The 22,612-nt window shown below is 43.0% G+C and overlaps 1 protein-coding gene across 1 annotated transcript in view; it reads right to left on the bottom strand.

Annotated features, from left to right (window-relative positions):
- Positions 1–619: 619 nt before the first annotated feature.
- The window catches only part of ARMC9 (armadillo repeat containing 9), a 121,756-nt gene continuing 99,763 nt past the window's right edge, over positions 620–22,612 (bottom strand). The window contains exons 25-27 of the mRNA XM_074963397.1: positions 20,365–20,497; positions 13,301–13,476; positions 620–8,773 (exon numbers count right to left, since the gene is read on the bottom strand). Of these exons, the coding sequence (XP_074819498.1) occupies positions 8,751–8,773; positions 13,301–13,476; positions 20,365–20,497 (332 nt within the window). The 3' untranslated portion in view covers positions 620–8,750. The remainder of the gene's footprint in view (positions 8,774–13,300; positions 13,477–20,364; positions 20,498–22,612) is intronic.

Genomic DNA, 22,612 nt, shown 5'->3' with positions numbered 1-22,612 from the left:
AGACCAGGTCTAACAAATTTATTTTGGCTTTCATGGGCTAAACCCCATCATTTACCCAGTACATTGTATGCATAGATTCTATATTGAGTGTGTTTTACAATGTGCCCTCTCCAGCATTAATGCTTTGCCTGCACAGATCACCACTGGCTTCAGTTAGCTGAAGGATAACTGTCTTAGAGTTGTTTCCTCTGATAACCACTTACATCGTTACAGGAGGATCCATTAATCCACAGAGAATGCTTAGTGGTCTAACTGCAAATTGTATTTAGAAGCAATTGCTAGGACCAGCACTGACACTTTCTGCTCCTATACAGGAAAGACTTAAATTTAATTTGATGTAATTTGATAAAATTCTCAAAGACCTTACTCCAGGGAAACAAACAAAAGCTGATGGGCAGTCAAAAAGAAAAGGAGGACTTGTGGCACCTTAGAGACTAACAAATTTATTAGAGCATAAGCTTTCGTGAGCTACAGCTCACTTTATCGGATGCATTCAGTGAAAAATACAGGGGAAAGATTTATATACACAGAGAACATGAAACAATGGGTGTTACCGTACACACTGTAAGGAGAGTGATCAGGTAAGGTGAGCTATTACCAGCAGGAGAGTTGTGGGGGGAACCTTTTGTAGTGATAATCAAGGTGGGCCATTTCCAGCAGTTAACAAGAACGTCTGAGGAGGGGGGAGGTGGGAATAAACATGGGGAAATAGTTTTACTTTGTGTAATGACCCATCCACTCCCAGTCTTTATTCAAGTTAATTGTATCCAGTTTGCAAATTAATTCCAATTCAGCAGTCTCTTATTGGAGTCTGTTTTTGAAGTTTTTTTGTTGAAGAATTGCAACTTTTAGGTCTGTAATCAAGTGACCAAACAGATTGAAGTGTTCTCCGACTGGTTTTTGAATGTTATAATTCTTGACGTCTGATTTGTGTCCATTTATTCTTTTACGTAGAGACTGTCCAGTATGGCCAACATCCATGGCAGAGGGGCACTGCTGGCACATGATGGCATATATCACATTGGTAGATGTGCAGGTGAACGAGCCTCTGATAGTGTGGCTGATGTGATTAGGCCCGATGATGGTCAGTCAGAGGCCTTATAATTATTATTGCTTAATGACTCCCAGGTTTGAAATTCCTCACCTCTTTGAAACCCCAGCCCACATGAACTCACCCCACTATACATGCTCAGTAGATATAACTGAGTTCCACGCAGTTTGCTGCATGTGAATTTTTTAAATAGTGCCCGCACAAAACTACTAAAGATCCCAGGCCACTTAGAAAGAAAAAGTAGAGATTTGTTCCCATGTCCTGGCCAAAATTTCCTGTCCATTGGCTACTACACAGGCTGCTGTGTGCTAATTCTGTTTCTGGCTACGTCAGCAGTCTGATGTTTAGAGGTGCTGAGTATTCAGTTCCCATTTGAAGTCCATCATTTAGGCTACAGTCTAAAATGTGTTACAATTCTTCCTAATGAAAGAATATTCTTCCAGATGTTCCCAAGTGAAGTATTATTGCCAGTAATAATCCTCAAGATTATTTATTATTATTTATCCTCTAAAGCTTCATTCCCTTTATTCAGCAGTATTATAAATTAAATTATCATAGGTATTGTCACTAAACAACAAAACCAAATGGCTAACAAACCCTACTAAGCCAGGATGGGTAAGGAATGGTGTCCCTAGCCTCTGTTTGTCAGAGGGTGGAGATGGATGGAGGAGAGAGATCACTTGATCATTACCTGTTAGGTTCACTCCCTCTGGGGCACCTGGCATTGGCCACTGTCGGCAGACAGGACACTGGGTTGGATGGACCTTTGGTCTGACCCAGTATGGCCATTCTTATGTTCTTATGTTCAAATGAAACAATGTCTGTCCTTTTTAAGATGAAAAACTTCAAGACAATGTGGAAGTCATTTTTTAAAATTAAATACATCTTCATACAAGTCAGGCCTTCCACTGAATAAAATAATTTACATTCCTTAGAATTGTGTAGTGTACATTTATTGATAATCATAACAGAGCAGCATTTCCACTCTATAAACACAAAGCAGGCATCTCATGGTGTCAGGTGGGTTTCCTGACATTTACATTTAGAGCCTTAGGATTTTCACGTTCCTGGATGTAAATCAATACTCTTGAATTGTGCAAACTTGAGACACGTGCAAGAAGCGCTGGTGGAATGTGGAACTTGTAGGAGGGAGTAACAAACTTTTCTGAAGCTCTAGAATGTGCCCATCAGAGCAAAGTTTGGAAGGCATGAGATCCTTAAAGGAAAACAGTTTGAATCAGGATGCTACATTAGACATCATATAAATGTATAAGGAACACAAACCCTCATGCTTCAGGGCATAAAATAATCTTTAACTTCCTGGCATTAGGAAAAATCTTCATTTGGAGCATCAGGTACTGACCACTGACAGGACACTGCACTAGATGAGTGTTGGTCTGATCAGGAAGGGCAATTCCTAGGCTTTTGATCAGGGTAAAAGTGTAAAGCTCCGACTGAACTCCAATTCTGCTCTGGGTTGCAAGGATGGAGGTCTCACTCACACGGTTTAATGATTATATTTAAAACGAATCTCTGCACAGATCATGTAGCTGTTTACAATTCATCCCCCCTGCCCCGCTGAGGGGCACAATACAAGAGCCTGAATAGACAACAACTGTAACCCTGGGCCACAACTTCCCAGGCACACTTAATTAACACAAAGTGAAATAAATGGTTGCCACTCTTCTTTTCAATACAGTAGGTGGCCCACGGCGACTGGACGCCTCAAGAAACAACACTCTATGGGCCAGTCTCTGAGGGCTGCACCTCACAGCAAAGATGAGTGTGGCAACGGGCTGATGATCACCCATAGCCCAGCAAGGGCAGGAAGCAAATCAGCTGCATGGGCAGATGTTAAAGTGACATTCAAGGGAGCAGAGACGCATCAGAGGCTTGTTGTTTCTTCATTTTTCCGCCTGCTGCCACAACTTGGTAGCAGATTTGAAAAAAGACACTTTGGCCAGAATCATCAGATTGTTTTTGTTTTGTTTTTTTTTAGTCTCCCCAAACACACTGTGAGTTTCCTCCACCTCCACTCCACCAAATACCCTTAAAGCCACAGTCCCTTTGAAGCATACATTTATAAACAGAGAACGGGGATTGGGTGGGGGCAGAGTTCACCGGGTTTCTATTCAGTAAGTATCAGTGCTGCCTGAAGAAGTCTGCATGTCTCTCTGCTGCGATTCAAATGTAACTGTAAAGAATGTGGCACTTCCTTGTGAATGTGAATGAGGAACTTCCTTCATCCGCATACTGCGCCATATGCCATGACTTACAGTATGAAGTGTGAAAAGAAAAGGAGGACTTGTGGCACCTTACAGACTAACCAATTTATTGGAGCATAAGCTTTCGTGACCTACAGCTCACCTCATCGGATCCGATGAAGTGGGCTGTAGCTCACGAAAGCTTATGCTCCAATAAATTGGTTAGTCTCTAAGGTGCCACAAGTCCTCATTTTCTTTTTGCGAATACAGACTAACACGGCTGCTACTCTGAAACCTGTCAGTATGAAGTGTGGTGGAATGTTCCCGATCACCTTGCTTCAAAAAAGTCAGCAGGACGGGAGGTAAAGGCCCAAAATACAGGCAGCAAAGAACAGTCCCCCAAATTCTCACTATTCCTCTAATTTCTAAATCCACCATTCTGCTACCAAGAAAATAATCGCCCTGACAACAAACTCATGCCATAAATGGCTTGCAGTACAACGGCCCGGAACTGCCCCACTGATGTACCAAATTCCCCCTGCCGGTGCTCACTTCAGTAATGCTGCTGCTGCTACAGCGACTAAGGGCACGTCTACACTACGGGCGCAACAGGGGCACAGCTACAGCAGTATTGTCATACTGTGAATACTTTCTATAGTGATGGAAGGGATATTTCTGTCAATACATGTCATCTACCTTCCCAAGTGGTAATAACTAGGTCAGTGGAAGAATTCTTCTGTCCACACAGCTGTGGCTAAATGGAGGACTAGGTTGGCTTCACTGTGGTGCTCAGGGTGTGAATTTTTCAAGCCCCAGAGCACAATAGCTATGTTGATCTAACTCTTAAGTGTAGACGTGGCTTAAGAGCTAAATAAAAGGGGGCCATGTTTGTCACACAGATGGTGCAAAACACAGCAGGGAAAGTGGTTTTCTCAGCAGTGAAATGCAGGGAAATGTAAAAACAAACAACAGAAACTGACCAAGCAAACCAACAAAATGAATTAAGACTATCCATTCAGAGGTGAACGGCTGTTTTCAAAACAAGTGTAAATCCAGAAGCCCTCCATGCAGAATTTAAACATTACAGACACACTGTTTTTATTGTATATCTATACACACACACACACACACACATATACTCTCTCTCTCTCTAATGATAAAATTAGGCTGAAGCTATAACTTAAAGTAGCCTCACAGCCTTTTGACCCCAGAACGCTTTCCTCTTTTGATATGTGGAACTGCTGTATTAGCTTCCTGTAAACAAGAACACAGCTGGTTTAAGTAAGCAATGAAGCACTCAAGCATGGTATTCTCCACTGCTCTGATTATGGATTTATCGTGGCCATGTTTTACCAACCAGCAGCCTTTCGAGAGCATGTGAAAGTGACTAACTTCCTTTAGGCATGAGGTGCAGAATTTATTGCATGCATGTTATCCTGTTGCCTCTTTTACTATCTGGCTACTTGTAACCCTTTATCAACAGCAATACTTACATTTATGAGATTGAAAAAGTTCTGCCTGCATGATTGACATTCCAACTTTTCCACAGAATAAAGGTACTTTATCAGCCTTTAATAGGAATGGCACTGCTGAGAATGTAGTTTAAACACACACAGGGTTCGTTTCATTGCAAAAGTGGATGGAAAATCGTCATATCTAATCAATTACTTAGGTGGACTGAGGGTAGCACAAAAACAGTCTGATAAAGTCTGCAAATTATAGATTGACACTCCAACATGTCTAGTGGCTCAAAGTGGGGAAAACTCCATAAAGTCCTCACTTGTAAAGGCCCCTGTAAGAAAGAACTATTTCTCCCCTCCCCGGCTTGTTGATTTGGGCCCAATTCTGCAAGGTGCTCTGTGCCCTCAATTATCCTGACCCTTAGTTGGTGTAATTCAGCGTAACTCCACTGACGGTCATCGATTCCAAGCTAGAAGGGACCGCATTCTGACCTCCTGCGCAACACATGCCACAGGACTGTGAGTCACTTTCTGTTTGAACTACAGCATATCTGAGACACGCAAAGTGGGTGTGGTGATATCTTTTACTGGACTAACGTCAGCTGGTGAGAGACAAGCTTTTAAGCTTACACAGAATTAAGATTGAAGCTTCTCTCTTTCACCAACAGGAGTAGATCCAAATAAAACTATATTAACTCATCCACCCTGTCTCTCCACTATCCTGGGACCAACACAGCTACAACAATACTGCAAACCATAGATCTTTAGAAAGACATCCAATCTTGATTTAAAAGTTGCCAGTGACGGAGAATCCACCACAACCCTGGGTAAGTTGTTCCAGTGTTAATTGCCTCATTGTTAAAAATTCAAAGGCATTACACTAGATTTCTGCACCAGCAAAGGATCGGGCCTGGTAAGTTTAATAAAATACAGAGTGCTCAATGCTTCACAAAAGCTGCTCACATCTCACAGAAGCAGGCCCATTCTTTCTAAGGTAAACCCCAGCACTGCCGTATAATAAAAAAACTGAACTGAAAGGGAATTCTGGGTATCAGGAAATGCAAATGCACATACCTAGCACCCCATTTGTAACAAGTAGTCTTGATATTTTACATTGGAAAAAGACAATGCTTAAGAGGAAAAAGCAAAGCTAGCTAGACTGACACTTAACCCCATCAAACCTCCACAGAGCCGCCCTTGGGATGTTAATATTCTGTCTGTCGCAGCCTTCTTAGGAATCAGCAGGAATTTTCACCTGATGGCGTTTGCCTCTCCCAAGTAAAGATGGGGAGATCTGCATAAGGAGTTGGATCTCTCCCTCCCCGAGTTTTTTCTCTGGCACAAAGATTTTTAAAGAAAGTTTTAAAATGATAGAGGACAGAGGTCAAAGAGGACCCACAACCACTTTTGGTCCTATGCAGATATGGAACTATGTAAGAACTGCTGATTTCCTGATTACTTTACCCTTCCTGTGGAGAAATTAAAATTACAAAGTGATCTGGTCTTTGTAAATTGCAATATTTCAAACCCATCAGTATTTGCCCAATTCCAAAATGAAGTCTAATGTCCAAGGGTTTGGGTTTGTTCCTCAGCCCCACTTGCAGTAAATCGGCACAGTTTCACTGTGCTCAATGGACTCAATGCCAATTTGCACCAATTGAGAACTGACCCTGACTGTTTAATATCACCCTAGGCTGAAATTTGCCACCCAAGGTCTAAATCCAAGTGTAAAACTTTCTTTCCGTTCAGTATAAACCATCAATGACAATTCAACCATTTCTTTCCTATGGGAAAGTGATGACATTGTTGTTTCAAACGCAGTGGGCCATTCAAACCACCACCAAGTTCATTCTAATTTGCAAATGCTCTCAATTCAGTGTTGCTTTATCATGTCTAAGGTTTTCGACTTGTTTTCCTCACATGCAGTAATCCCAGCACAAAAGGCCTCAACTCCCCTCTCTCTCTCTCTCCCTGCACCCCGATGTTTGGTTTTGAAAAGTGAACATGTGAAAAAGTGAAAAAGCACTGGCTGTCCCATCCCTCTCCCACAATCAGCAGCCAGACTACAAAGGCAGATTGTACAGGATTTGGAAGAGGGCTTCTTGTTTTTGTTTCCATCAGTGCTGACACCTGACGGGATATTACTGAAAAGCCAGTCCCGGTGGCTATTGCAGTGTTTCCTGATCGCTGCTACATTTAAAAGAATGAACAACAAAACAAATTTCTGCATCATAAATGCTAGGATTAACTGCTCTAGTTCTTATTCAGTGACTGGCCCACTCACCTTCCACTTTACATTTACTGAAGAACAGCTCAAGTCTATTTTGAGAAAACCGGTTCCTGCTAAGATTTCACAAGAAGATGTAACAGATCATTGTTCAAAAGTCAGATGTAAGGAATGTCACAGAGGGTGACAAAGGGTCAAGGAAGGATACCCAGGTGCACACTTTGGAGGGTTGTGTTAAAGAAGAATTGCTCGAGACTGGCTCAGGGACTCACAAGGAGAAAACAAAAAGAAAAGGAGAAAACAGTTCTTCATCTCAAGTGAGAAAGCGGATTATTCATTCAATGGGTTTTAAAAACAGGATGAGTGCTCCACAAGGGGTCGGTGCCCTCAGGAAAGGCTGCTGAGCAGATCCCTACTGGAAAGCACTTCCACTCATTTGGGCAATGGTGAAATATTGTTTCAGTTGCCACCGGTCGCTCCTTTGCCCATTTTATATTCTTCAGCAGAATGGAGCAGGTCCACACGCACCTTCCCAGTGGAGGAGTCGGAACACTGCCTGCTGAGTACACACCAACTAATACCTGCAAAAGATTCCCCCCCATACCTCAGACTCACACTTCTCAAACAAGGTGGATGAACAGGGATCCTAGAAATCCATTTGCCACGGAAAAACGCACAACTGGCGTTTTTACAGAGAAGCTTCAGCTTTTACATTTTGTGAAAAAATAAAAACATACACTTTAGTGGAGCCTCCATTATCCAGCTGTCCATCATAACCAAACTAGAGCTGTCAGCCCCGGGCGGCAGAGCTTGAGCTTCAGCGGATCTGCCACCATTCCAATTAGATCAGATAAATGGGGTTCCACTGTATAGAATACAGACATAGATGTATCTGGTATATGCAAGAAATACAAATTGCAATTCTATTCATTTTATTTTATTTTAAGGACTGATGGCACTGGTAGGCTTCGAACTCGCTTACAAATTGTAAATATACCAATAAAACATCGTGTTCAATTGATACCTATAGATATTGTGACTTGGGAAACGAAAGTTCTGTGTTTCATTTTCATCACATAAAAAGGTGGATTTTTAATTTTTTTTTATAGGAGAATTTTGGGGGTTTTATCACAGAAGACTAGGATCCCTGTTGATCAAGCACCCAGCACACATCTCAGCGGGCCAAATTCAGAGCTCACTTACATGCATGTAAGTCCCATGAAGTGAACATGATTGCATGAGGTGTTAGTCAGCGCAGAACCAGACACATGGTCTTTCTTGGCTGCTGAAGTTTCCCTGTACGTAGATGTTCCATCCCCTCAGCTCATAAACCAAGGGCCAGTTTAAAAAGCAGGTCCAGAAATTGGTCTAGCGAACAACATGTAAACAGTACACTTCAGCCAGCTCATTACATCAGCCCTACGGACCTTCTCCCCAGGGCAGTGCCTAGGGGGAGTAGGGGGAAGGCACACACACACACACACTGTTTAATGCTATTCAGCAATGTCGCTTCAGAATAAACTATTAGGAATAGTTGGATTGCGTACATCTACCCAACCAGTCCTCGTCTGCTGCTGGAGCGGTGCTGCTACCCAAATTGTGATTCCTGAGAAGGTCTCTTGTTTTAACCAGGAGGGGACACATCCCATCAGATAATCCCTGAATCACGTGCAAGGCATATGCAGTGGAGTGTTGATAACCTCACTCTCCTCTGGGGCCGCTGCCAGTGAAGCTAGGAGTCTTGTTACAAGATGCTACCTGTGTCCTTAAAGGATAAGCCAGGTGGTTGCTGAAGAAAGGAACTGTTCTCACTTCCTAGAGGACTGGCTGCCTGCAGAAGGGAAGTAAGAAAGGGACTGTCAGCTGAAAGTAGAACTGATTATCGGATGGTCTCTGCCTGTGGGGAACACCTGTTCAACCTGGACACCAGCACAAACAGCACAGCAAAAAATACACAAAGGAAACTTAAATCACAAATGTTACAACTTGAAAATGTGGGTTTAGTCTTGACAGGCATTTACACTTTATCTGAGCTTTCACCTATTTGCCAGATATTACTGTCACCACTTCTGGACAATGGGATGCTGTTTTAAGGGCTGGTGTTTCCACAGATAAAATAACCCTTTCCTCCTCTTCTTTTTGTATTACAGTACAGTAGCATCCAGTTGTCCCAGCCAAGATCAGGTGCAGCACATATACATAGTCAGAAAGCCCCAGTCCCAAGGAATTCACACTCAGAATAGCCAAGACAGACACAGTGGAAGAAAGGAAGGAAGGATTCTTCTCCTCATTTTACAGAGGTGGAGCTGAGAACAGATTCGGTGAAATAATTTACTCAGAGTGTCTGTGGCAGATCTGGGAACTGAGCACAGATCTCGAATCTCAATTCAGTGCCTTAACTGCAAGCCCATGTGCCCTCTCTGTACAAGCCTGCACACAAGAAGGAAACTAGCAAAAACCCCAAAGCTGTTGGCTTTACTCTGAGGGGGCCTAGTTTTGCTTTATGTTATATATGTGCAGTGAAGTCCCAATGACTTCACTACTGATGCAGGACTCAAAATGAGGGTGGAATTTGGCCGAAGGTGTGTAGATACCCCCGTGCTACCTGTGCATACATAAGACATAGAGTCCACGTGCCCTCAGTCACCCCAAAAAAGAAACCCATCTAGTCAAAGGGTATGTCTACACTAGGAACTCAGCTAGGGATAGGAGTCACAGCTTGTGCATCCACATGCACTAGCTCTCATTGCTAAAAACAGTCTTGTAGCCAGAGTGGCACAGGCCAGCCCCCTCAAGTATGTAGCCACAGCAGGGGTCAGGAGGGTTTGTACTTGAGGTGGCTAGCCAGTGCCACCACTTGCTGCTGTGAGGGCTACCATGGCTACACTGCTATTTTTAGTACACTAGCTCAGTGAGATTTTTAGTACACCAGCTCAGTGGGTAAGGAATGGTGTCCTTAGCCTCTGTTTGTCAGAGGGTGGAGATGGATGGCAGGAGAGAGATCACTTGATCATTACCTGTTAGGTTCACTCTCTCTGGGGCACCTGGCACTGGCCACTGTCGGTAGACAGGAGACTGGGCTGGATGGACCTTTGGTCTGACCCAGTATGGCCGTTCTTCTGTTTTTATGTGTCTCCATGAGCTGGGAATCACACCCCTAGCTCCTAGCGTAGACGGAGTCTAAACTGGATTTCTTGAAATGTGTTGCTGTTTTCCATAAAATACTAGTCACATCGTTAACAACAGGCTAGAGACTCCAGTCTGTGGGATTATACTGGCTATATAAACTGTACCGGACAATCATCTTTCTCTCCTCATCATGACCAGTGCTTGGCTCTCATAAAATCTATATGTCACCAGAAACTTGCGACAGACAGACAAACAAATCAGTCTGACCCACAGGTGTCTGTTGGGGGGAGCTATAGTCCCTCTGAGCATGCAGAAATGAACAGGCCTAGAGGTCTGAGCAGAGGACTGGGAAACAGGAACTCCCATGCCCTCATCACAGTTGCCAACGACCACGTGGTAAATAAGCACCCCGACTTTCACAATAAGCCAAAAATCAAGCTAATCCCATTTCAAAATAAGCCAATCCCTAAGAGCCGCAACACTCTATGTGACTAGATCCCCCGAGCGTGCAGTCTAGGACTGCGGTGCGCCTGCTGTGCACCCCTGACTCTCTCCCCGCTCTTGCCGCTGCTTGCCCCCCCTTGCCCCTGCTTGCTGGGAGCCGATCAAAAAAAAAAGAAGCAACAAGCTACAACAAGCAACAAGCTAAACAAGCCAAAAACTAGCCAACAAACAACTCACAAGCCAATTAAGCCAAAATTTCTGTGTTTTTTTTTTCACAGGTTTGGCATGGCTGGCCCTTATCCTTGCTGACTCACACTGTGGGTTGGTTGCTCATCTAAGACCAGATTTTTGAAGTATTTAGGTGCTTCAGAAAATCCCAGCAGACACCTACCTGCCTCTTCAGACACGTTGGCCCTTAACCTATGTACCTCAATTTTCCCCTCTGTAAAATGGGGACAAAGATGCACACCTGCATCACAACACCCATGTGAGGTGGGTGCAGGGGTGTTAATTCATTAATATCTGCGAAGTGCTTTGCGAATGCAAAATGCTGTACAAATGATAAACATATTGAAAGTAATGTTTATGGAAGACACCCGTCTAAAGCCCCTAGACTGCTTTGAAATCTCAGCCATTACTAACAAGATAATACAGTAAACAGTGAAGAGTCTCCTATTAATAGCAAAGTAAGTGCTAGGGAATCTGTGACTGATGCAAAAAAATCAGGAATAAGCCTAACCTGGAGCCTCTTTCCAACACTCGGGAGAGGGAACTGCCTGTTTATGTGATCAGATGTATCCATTGTGCACATAATTTTAAGATGCACACCCAGGGCAGAATTAATAGATCTACGTCAAGGTGAAGTCTGAAAGTTCAAGTAGCCCAGGAGTCTGGGCTTGTGGATGCACATACCGAGCCTGTAGAGAAACCCCAGTGACTTAAATCTCTGATCACATTCGGTTTTAATGTGATATTGATACAAGCCGCACTGTACACTGTTTCTTTGGATACGGGACTCCCTTCAAAGCCCCCACTGAGCACTTAGCACAAGACTGGGTGTAGAGAGGACGGATCAGGACCAATCTTTCATCAAACACATGCACCTAGGAGCATGAATTCACGCTCAGCTCCATGCTCCCTGGAGAAGCTGGACATGTGGACAGCATTTCCTTTTGTGTGTGCATGCTGCACTTTTGCTTTTTTCAGCAGCGCTTCCCTTTAAACAGGCAGCGAAACAGGAACCGGGGAAGGATTCTTGGCTATTAACACCATTATCGATCCAGTCAGGACAGTGCTCGTATTACAGGAAACAGCAAGCACTGACGTCAAAGCTAGAGAGGGTGTATGCAGCAGGAATACAATGGGGTCAAGCTAACAGACCTGGCAGCATGATCTAGGGAGGGATGAACATGGGACTCCTCTCCAGAAACTTACTCAGTTCTAATCCTGGCTCTGACTGACTCACTATGTAGAGTCCCAGCTCTGCCACCGATTTACTATGTAACCACAGCCAAGTCACTTCACCTCTGGGCCTCAGTTTCCTCTTCTGTAAAATGCGGTTAATGATACTTATGTACCTGACAGTGGGTGAGGCTTAGGGGCATTGTGAAGCTAATTAATGCTTGTAAAGCACTCCAAGATCTTCAGATAAAGTGCTACAAAAATGCAAATTCCGATGATGATTATGACACGCTTGTAATAAGTACACAGCTAGCAGGTGCTTTCATATTTATTCATGCTGGCTCCAAAAAAAATTGCCTGCATATAGTTGAGTTTTGGAAAAAATGTCTAAAAATGTCAGGCCTCGTCTTCACTGCAAAAGACAGATGTGTTCCTGAGTTAAAATCCTAACAAGGACAAGGCAGTTTGTAGTTTTCACATGAGTTAGCAGGTGGAGACACAGAGAAGGATCCCCCATCTTTAACTCAACCTGCAGACTCGTATGAAAATCATGAAGTGCCTTGTCCTCACTAGGATGTTAACTCGAGTCAAGAACACACCTTTTCGCTGAGTGAAGACACAGCCCTTGGACTCCTTTACAGCTGCTGACAGGCCCTGACTGCTGTGTGAGTATTGGGGAAGTCAGCTGAGGCACTTACACATTGAGGAGTCAGAAGGGCTAAGAATATTATAACAGGCTGGAAGCATCTTTCACTTCCACCTTCTTGGCCATCACACCCCTTTTCTAGCTCTCCTTCTCTCTTCCAGAGCCTGGGCAAGCGACACCAGCTTAGACTTCGTTAGGCTCACCCTTGGTAGGCCAAATTCAACGATGATTCACAGATTATAAAGCCGGAAGTGATCATTTAGCTGGCCACGCAAGTTACACATAAAGTGGGTGCGAGCCAAAGGAAGTCTAAAGGATTAGACCGAAAGTCTAATTTGGGGGCTGGAAGAAGGTTTAAGTGTCACTAACTTAGATTCACCTCTGAAATTGGGCCAACTTCTATACCAAAAGCAGGAAGGATGTTGGATCTAAATGCTGACACGAGAGTCTAGAATTATGAGAAAAGGAGTACTTGTGGCACCTTAGAGACTAAAAGGTGCCACAAGTACTCCTCTTCTTTTTGCGAATATAGACTAACACGACTGCTATTCTGAAACCTAGAATTATGAGCAGTGTGTTCAGCAGGATAGAATTTTATGTGTGTATCCAGCAGTGGATAACTACATAGTCATACAACAACATTTACAGCACAAAACACCATTCATGGAGACTGCTGTAAAGCTTCCTTCTTTCCTCCCTTAACACAGACAACTTGAAGAGTGAGAGTTTTTCACTTACTCTGCCTGCTTCTTGTAGATGATCCCGAAGAGCTAGGCCGGCTTGTTTGCTGCGGTCCAGACTGTGAGAACTGTGGTGCAATGGTTGGGATCTTTCCCTTTCGAGGGCTGGGACTCTGCACTTCGGGAGTGCGGGGGACCCTACGTTTGCCAGTGAAGGCAGAGGAAAACTCGCTGCTGGAAGAGAGACGGAAAGAGTTAGAATGTTCATGTTCATGGTTTTACATCAAGGGACAAAACAGGCTGCAGAACATGGGGGAAATCTAACAGCCATTTGGACACCTACAGTCAACCAAATCCCATTGCACATCCTCACCAACACAGTGTTACACACACTGGCCAAAGTTTAGGGAGGTCACGGATGGAAATGAACATTGTACCCCCTCAGCTGTACCTTAGAAAACACACACCTCATTAAGGAGCCACATTCCCTTCTGTTTCAGAGTAGCAGCCATGTTAGTCTGTATTTGCAAAAAGAAAAGGAGTACTTGTGGCACCTTAGAGACTAACCAATTTATTTGAGCATAAGCTTTTGTGAGCTTCTTTGGATCTTACAGTCTCCATTGTAAGAACATAAGAAGGGCCATACTGGGTCAGACCAAAGGTCCATCCAGCCCAGTATCCTCTCATCCGACAGTGGCTAATACCAGGTGCCCGAGAGGGAGTGAACCTAACAGGTAATGATCAGGTGATCTCTCTCCTGCCATCCATCTCCACCCTCTGACAAACAGAGGCTAGGGACATCATTCCTTACCCATCCTGGCTAACCGTCATTAATGGACTTAACCTCCATGAATTTATCTAGTTCTCTTTTAAACCCTATTATAGTCCTAGCCTTCCTAACCTCCTCAGGCAAGGAGTTCCACAGGTTGACTGTGCGTTGAGTGAAGAAGAACTTCCTTTTATTTGTTTTAAACCTGCTGCCCAATAATTTCATTTGGTGACCCCTAGTTCTTATATTATGGGAACAAGTAAATAACTTTTCCTTATTCACTTTCTCCAAACCACTCATGATTTTATATACCTCTGTCAAAAAGAAAAGGAGTACTTGTGGCACCTTAGAGACTAACAAATTTATCGTAGCTCACGAAAGCTTATGCTCAAATAAATTTGTTAGTCTCTAAGGTGCCACAAGTCCTCCTTTTCTTTTTGCAAATACAGACTAACACGGCTGCTACTCTGTAACTAGTGTTGGTGGACACTCTGGAGGCACCTGGCCAGTGACCCAAGCGTTGATCCATGGAGTATTCTTGCTTTTGGATCTATATTCAGTTATTACTCTAGCTAGCCATACTTTTCCTAACCAGAAAAGACCAAACTGAAACAATTTCAGCATGAAAAGGACAATCACCTTTAGGAGGAAATAAAATTAGAGTCAAGAGAAGAGACCCAAAAAGTGCCAACCAGCAATAGGTAATTAAAGTGGTAGCCAGAGGGCCTCTTTTGCTTCATCAAAAGAAGTCATTGTGACCGGTAGGAAGAGTGATTAGGAGGATTTGAAGACATCTAATCTTCTACTCTGGATGGAATGCTGCTGGGTCGGCAATGATTAACTGCTGCTTCACCTTTTGCAGAGCTACCTTAGCAAACATTTCTTTTATTTTTTAAATTACATTAATTGTCCAGGATTTTGCTTTTGGAAACACTAGCTGTAAGTGACACAGACTTGTGTTAAAAGTCTGCTCTGAACCATCTTTGTAGCAAGATCTCTCTCGGGTAGTTGTTTACATGCCTCTCTTTTATTACTCTTCCTTATCATTTCAAAAGATCATGCAGATGATATCCAGTGTAGGGAAAAGGCATTTACAAAAGAGGAATCTGACTGGCCAAAACAAAATTCCAAGCCATGGTACTATTACAAAAGATCACAGGGATTTAGAACCAACAAAAGCGATTTAAATGTTTCTGTCCACAAAATAGTTTCACTGTCATCTGCTGTTTGCAATTTTTATCACTTGGTTTCAACTTCTTTAGTTTTTGATATTCTAGTGATGTGCTTCTTACAGTTCTCAGATGTAGATAAACTGCTAATGACTACCAAAAACAATCCTTAAACAAGCTTTGCACCATTTGAGCAGAAAGTGAGCTTTCCTATACCTCAGTCCCACATACTTAATAACAACAATCTAGATCTAAAATTCTGCATGTTAAAAAGCCATTGCATGGCAATTAAGGATCTCCCTGATGATTAGCTATAGAAGCCTAAATAGCTATACTGTAAAAAGCATACTTAGAGACAAAGCAAAACAGAGCAATCAGAATTCAAGTCTTTGCAAAGGCACAAGTGCAGGAGGACAGGGAATAAACATGAAGTGAGTATAGTACTTAAAGTACAAAATCTCCCATGTTGAAGGTGAAATACATGGAGCATATGGCAAGTGTTGATAGTAGACCCCTAGGTGCCCAATTGTACCTCAGCCATGTATCAAATATCAAATATCCAAAACACAATGAAAACAGAATTGGCCAAAGATCTCCCGTTGTCTAGCATAGCAACCGGCTGCTGTGTGTAAAATAATTAGAGTTTAACTAGAGAGGTGCTGGAGACAAATATGTCATGGGAAAATATTCAGCAGTGCCTCCTCTTTTGTCCTATAACTCCAGAGTTGTTAACTGGCCACTTCATCTTGAACAGTCTCTTACAATGTGTGTTAACTACTTAAAGTGAGCTGTAGCTCACAAAAGCTTATGCTCAAATAAATTGGTTAGTCTCTAAGGTGCCACAAGTACTCCTTTTCTTTTTACTTATGCTAAACAATTTGTTCTACCTTGTATTTAGCTGCGACACCCACCCTGAGTGCCTTTTCCAGACCTCATGGAAGAGCTCTGTGTAAGCTAGAAAGCTTGTCTCTTTCACTAACAGAAATTGGTCCAATAAAAGATATTACCTCGCCCACCTCCTCTCCGATAGGAGGAGTTATTTATGACAACATGCTGCCATGCCCAGAAAGTGTTCATCACTCTTAGCATTACATCAAAACTTAAATCTTTATTTAGAAGAAACAAAACCATTTGCTTTCCCAGTAACAGGTGGCCTGAAGCCAGAGACATAACTGGAGAAGAAAGACCATTAATACACTTAATGGTCAACCAAGTGATGTGACAAGGTTTGAATGCAGAAGATTAATTAGGACCTTGTTTTCATAGATTCATAGATATTAAGGTCAGAAGGGACCATTATGATCATCTAGTCTGACCTCCTGCACAACGCAGGCCACAGAATCTCACCCACCCACTGTCAACATCCGTGAAAGCTGCTCCCTAGATCACTTTCCAAAAAGAAAAAGGAACTCAACTGACATCCAGAGAGGAAGTGCACCTAGCTGTTCTTGCCCAATCTAAGATATTACCTCACCCACCTTGTCTCGCTAATATTCTGGGACCAACATGTCTACAACAATACTGCATATAAGTCTGTCATATACACATATACCCTGAATATAGCACTCCCGAGGAACTACAGTTGAATTTTTAGATAATTTCACTAGATAATTAAAAACATGACATTAGGGAGGTATCCAAACTTTCTCTCTTTTCTGCAGGTGCTGAATGAAGCGCCTGAGATATTAAAATACTACTGCACTTGCTCTTAACCAAATATAAATACAACTTCAGCCAGTCAAAAGCCAGCTTATTTACAAGTGTTCAGTATACTACTCAATAAAGACAGACTTTATTATACATCAATTAGTTTTTGATTGGCTAAAACCACAACAGGCCTGTACTTGGCCAATCAGAATGCTGCAGATCATTAAAAGTACAATGGGCAATTGTCACTCCATCATTTACTAGCTAAAATGATCATTTGTTGCAGCGGAAATAAAGTCATTGCAATATGAACTGTCAGAGTCAGTGGGACTCATTCGTTTCTCAGTTTGGTTTAATACCAGTGTAAATTCAGTGACTTCAATGGAGTTATTCCAGATTTACATTGCTGTGAGCAAGAGAGGGATCAGGCCCAGAGTCCCTGGCATTGAAACAAAACAATTCTGCTTCACCTCAGTACATACTTTCCATATATACTTTGCCATATGCGTAGCAGGGAGAAGATTGCTTACAGTGGGCAAAACTAAGGTGGAAGCAACGGTCCATTCGCTCTGTTGTTCATTGTCGGAACTAGTTCGTTTAAATATTTATCCAACAGAGGAAATGAGACATTGGAACAAAAGGCACGCTTGGCTACTGTAGAAGCACCATATTGACTTAGCACCTCTGATGCAGAAAATCCAGTACATTGTTTGCTTTGCAAATGGCTACATTCCAAAAGAATACCTTTAGAATAGAGAAAACCTTTTGTAGTGGTAAACACTCATTTTTTCATGCTTTGTGTGTATAAAAAGACCTTCTATACTTTCCACAGTATGCATCCGATGAAGTGAGCTGTAGCTCACGAAAGCTTATGCTCAAATAAATTGGTTCGTCTCTAAGGTGCCACAAGTACTCCTTTTCTTTTTGCGAATACAGACTAACACAGCTGTTACTCTGAAACCATTCCAATATCCATAACTTTAGGCAGCTTTTGTACATACAAATCACTGCAAACGTGGGGAAAAAAGAATAATCGCCTCCTGGGTGAGATTTCACTTTCCTATCTCCACGTAGAGACTCCTCTGAAACAAGAGCGGTACATCAATGAAGAGAGGAATCCCCCAGTATTACAGGTCATAAGCCACTATACGGAGCTGGAGAGTTATTTCTGGTGACTCAGTAGACCAGGTGAGCCCTATTAGCTTCAACCCAAGAGGATAAAAAGGGGCCAGGTATCCCATAGAGGCAAAGGAAGCTTAGGAAGAGGTTTGCTTTTTTTTCCCCTGGTTATTTATCAGTAAATGCAAATCCCAGGAAGGGGTTAAGTTTGGACATTAACACAGAGCGTGCGCACGTGTACACATTGTGCTGAGAATGGGGTGGGGATGCTGCCAGTTCACAACTAGCTGCACTCCAGAGTGACTGAGAAACAGCCGGCTCTGCGTGACACAGGGGAGGAAACAAGGATCCTCTCACATACTTCTGACCTACTGTTCGTGTTTGTAATGTTTGCTTAGTTACCATGGAGATGGGCAATTCAGAAATAATAATTTTATTAAGATAATGTTGAAATAAAAAGAAAACGGTACAGAGTGTAAGCATAGAAGTTTCTGGTTATCAGGGAATAAGGTACAGATGATCAAAAGGTGTGGAATTCAGTTTAGGAACGGGTGGCGTAAGGGATACATAATCTGCAATCTCCCCGATTGGGCGTAAAAGTTTAACCAGTCAAAGTACAGACATTGAGATATGGGGGTATGTTGTCCATATAATGGCTATGTTGAGGTGTGGAGTATAATGAGTGGATACGATGATGGGGATGGATCTACCCTCATTTGGTGGGATTTAATGTTCAGTGAGTTTATCGTTCCAGTTCATATGGTCCAATGGAAAAAGTCTCTCAGTCCCTTTCCCATAGTGGATGCACGATGTCGTACCGGCTCACACCTCCTGGTACTGTCGGTGGCTGGTGATGTGTTCGATGTAGATGTCCCTGGACCATCGGACGGTGTCCGAGACCAGGAGGCGCCGCATGAGCCTATAAATAATGCTGCTGCTGGACCACTACGCATCCCAGAAGTGCTAACTTGTTGGCAACACATAATTTCTCATCTCGCAGCAGGGGGACAGTGCAATTGAGAAACTGGAAACAATAGGGAGATGTATGCAACAGAGAAACAGAAAGCTCTAGCCATGGAGCCCAATTCCCAGAAGGGTGAGTACCCGCAGCTTCAACTGAGGTCCACAGGACCTGAAGGTCGTCAGAACCTCTGACAGTTGCGTCCCAATAGGCTTGGTATATCTTCTCCCCAACACATCCACACCAGGCCCCATTAAATTAGGCTTGAATAAAGACTGGGAGTGGATGTGTCATTACACAAAGTAAAACTATTTCCCCATGTTTATTTCCGCGCCCCCACCCCCACCGTTCCTCACACATTCTTGTCAACTGCTGGAAATGGCCCACCTTGATCATCACTACAAAAGGGTTTGTTTTTGTTTTATTTCCTCTCCTGCTGATAATAGCTCACTTTACCTGATCACTCTCGTTACAGTGTGTATGGTAACACCCATTGTTTCATGTTCTCTGTGTATATAAAATCTCCCCACTGTATTTTCCACTGCATGCATCCGATGAAGTGATCTGTAGCTCACAAAAGCTTATGCTCCAATAAATTTGTTAGTCTCTAAGGTGCCACAAGTCCTCCTTTTCTTTTTGCGGATACAGACTAACACCGCTGCTACTCTGAAACCTATCCTCATCCACTCCATATTCTCTTCTGTTTCTGAGTCACTGCTTCAAATCCGCCCCAAGTCAGACATCAGCAAAAGTTGTTGCCACCCAATGGTTATTTGAGGGAATCTGAAAAAAGAGAGTGGGTCTCGGGGTCCAGTTCCTAGTAGACAAGGATCCTCAATCAACAAAACAGCATCACAATTGCAGTTCCATGACAAACCCTTGTGGAGAGGCCAAGCAGTAGTGATCCCTTCGGGTTAGGGATGGAGCACACCGATGGAAGAACTTGTCCTGCTGCTGTCTTCGGCTAACCCTCAATGCGAGGATGGTGTCTGCCAAGGGGGTTCATTGGTGGGTTTTTAAGTGGCTGAGGAGCCCAATTCGTGTCCTACAGATTTTGCCACAGAAGTTCTCAATGGATAACTCAAGGACTTGATCCCTGTCATGCTCCCAATGACTCTGGCTCCTGATCTATGTAATAAATGGTTTTTTTCTGCACAGTAAGTCATCTAAGGAAGCGATCAGGATTTTTTTTTGCAGGTGACAGTCTTGAGGCTTATGTATGATGTTCACTAATGAAATCTGTTTGCTTTAGATTTCTTCTGGTCTGGCCCAGATTTTTAAAAATTGAATAGCTGCCACTGGCAGAGCTAAGAGTATTTTGTTTGGCAAGCATCATCACAGCTATGTCACACCACACTACATCATACATCAATTGGCTTCACAGTAGTATGGAATTAGCTGGTAACCACCTGGACTACTTCCCCGTTTCCTGATATTCAGCACTTTAAAAATCATACCTGTATGATTGCCCATTAATTTTGTCCTGGACAAAATCAGTGGATCGGGCAGACAGGACTTCAGTAACTTCTGAGACGTGTTGATCCGTTCTGAGACCCACTGAGAACACCTGGGATGAGTCTGTTTCAATTGCTGTTTGAAAAGAGGTAACGTTTCAAGGCAGAGATGTCACTTTACAAATTACAAGTAAACGCTGTTAGTCTGTTTGAGTCCCCCTCACATATTATGAACCAGGCCAATGGGAAGTCACTGGTGACAAGGAGCAGCCACTCAAAGACCCCACTGTCAGTATCATGTTATGACATTTGCTCATGAGATCAGATTGCCCACCCCCTGCCTAGCACTAGTGTAGAATGTATAAATCAGACTTGTGCATGAAAGGACAAGTCTCCTTTCTGAGAGGGGCACCGGGGACTAAGACATGCGAATCCAACTGGAGTGAGCAGACACTGGTGGCTAAGTTCCCTCACTTAAAAAACATGCCCCTGAAGCATTTCCATTTGGTGCTCTCATAAAAGTGGACTGCTCTCATGTGCTGAAACACGGACACAGACTGGGACACTTTCAGACAAGCACCAGACCAGCTGGAGAGAGCTTTCTATTACTGTCTCATGTTCTGTGAAAGAAGTGCAATGATCAGACCTGGAGAGATCACAGGGTCTTCGCTTGAAGGTTGCAAACAGGTGTCAGAGGGTCCTGGCCACCCTGTCCTTACCATATTGCTAAATGGAAGGGTGGTGGTCCGAGCTAGATCCTAATTAGATAGGAGTGGGATTCCCAGGTGGGTGAAGGTCCAGGTATGGAAGAGCATGAGAGGCTGCTTTAGGTTAAGAAAGCGGTCAAAGGTTTGTTGGGGCAAGGGCAGGCACTTCCTTGTGACTCTGATTTGTGATGCTGGATTACATTGATCCAACTATTCATCTGAAGCTTTTGTCTCACCCAGCCCTTCGCTCCTGGTCAATCCCTGATCATTTTAGAACTCCATTGCATCAAACCCAATGACACCCCCAACTCTGGGCTGTTCAAAATGAAGCTGGAAAATGACCAAAACTAACATGATTAGGTTTCCAGTACACCAAGGGCAAAACTTAACTAACTAAATGCCCTACTGCAGAACAATATTATTGGGTGACAACAAAGCTTCTAGAGGGAGCACAATTTTTATCACACACACATGGAAAAGTGTTACAGGGGAAGGGACAGAATTGTTTTGTACACTAAGATTTGTCGGTTGTTGTTTCATGTGATTATTCTACATTCCGAATCCCAAAGATCGGGGAGAAATGGATGAGCAATCATTTATTTTGCAAGATCTGACACCTGAGGCAAACCACTGGGAACCCTTCTCACAACAATACTGGACTAGTTGCATGACTATTAAAAAGAACCACGTCTCGGCTACACAAAAAGGAATTACTTTGCCTGCAAAAGTATATTATACTCATAACATATGTGCATAGATATATGTGTAACACGTTCCCATTTAGTGACCTCCCCTCCTACAAAAAGAGATGCTGCACCTCATGTAGTCCTCTTGATAAACCCTATATTAAATACAGTCACATACACAATCTGGATAGAACCTACTCGTAGATTTTGGTTTAGATGAGACACAGTACCGAGGTGATACTTATCTGTGATGATTAAAGCGTTAACAGCACTTTTTCCAAGGGTAGGGGCATTAATTCCATTATCCTTATCAAATTAAAACAATAGCATTTACATTCTGCTCTTCCCTAAATTTCCTTTTGTTTAACATGTCCCTGTTAAACTGCTGTATAGCATCACTGGCAAGGAATGGCTGCTGCATTTCCATGCCAGAGGTGGCTGCATTTCAGGGGTGAGATAATATCTAAACACACCATTTATAAGATGCTTTGGGCTCCTTCGGACTGAACTGTCCCTTAGAAATAGATGGATTATTTCTCAGAAACTGTATCCAACAGAGGGTTTCATCCTACCAGACATTTAAAATCAGAAAACAGCAGCACTTTCGATGTCTGATTTGCTTAATCTCCTTTACGAAGTTTGAATATTTAAAAGATTGGTTTTCCCTCAATACAGGAAAACTGCAGAGTCAGCAGGTTTCCTATTAGCTTATAACGTCTGATGTTCTGAGCCACTGTTTCTGGCCAGCTGATCTCTTCAGAATGTTTGTGTTCTGTTCCTATGTGCTATTGTGAAATCTGAGGCTTGAAGACCATGCCTCTTATTATGGCAGAATATACGGAGTGATCAAATGCATGC

Source organism: Natator depressus, chromosome 9, assembly GCF_965152275.1.
Source record: "Natator depressus isolate rNatDep1 chromosome 9, rNatDep2.hap1, whole genome shotgun sequence".
NCBI classification, from domain to species: Eukaryota; Metazoa; Chordata; order Testudines; family Cheloniidae; genus Natator; species Natator depressus.
Note: the sequence above shows the minus strand (reverse complement) of the source record. Positions and strands in the feature narration are given on the sequence as shown.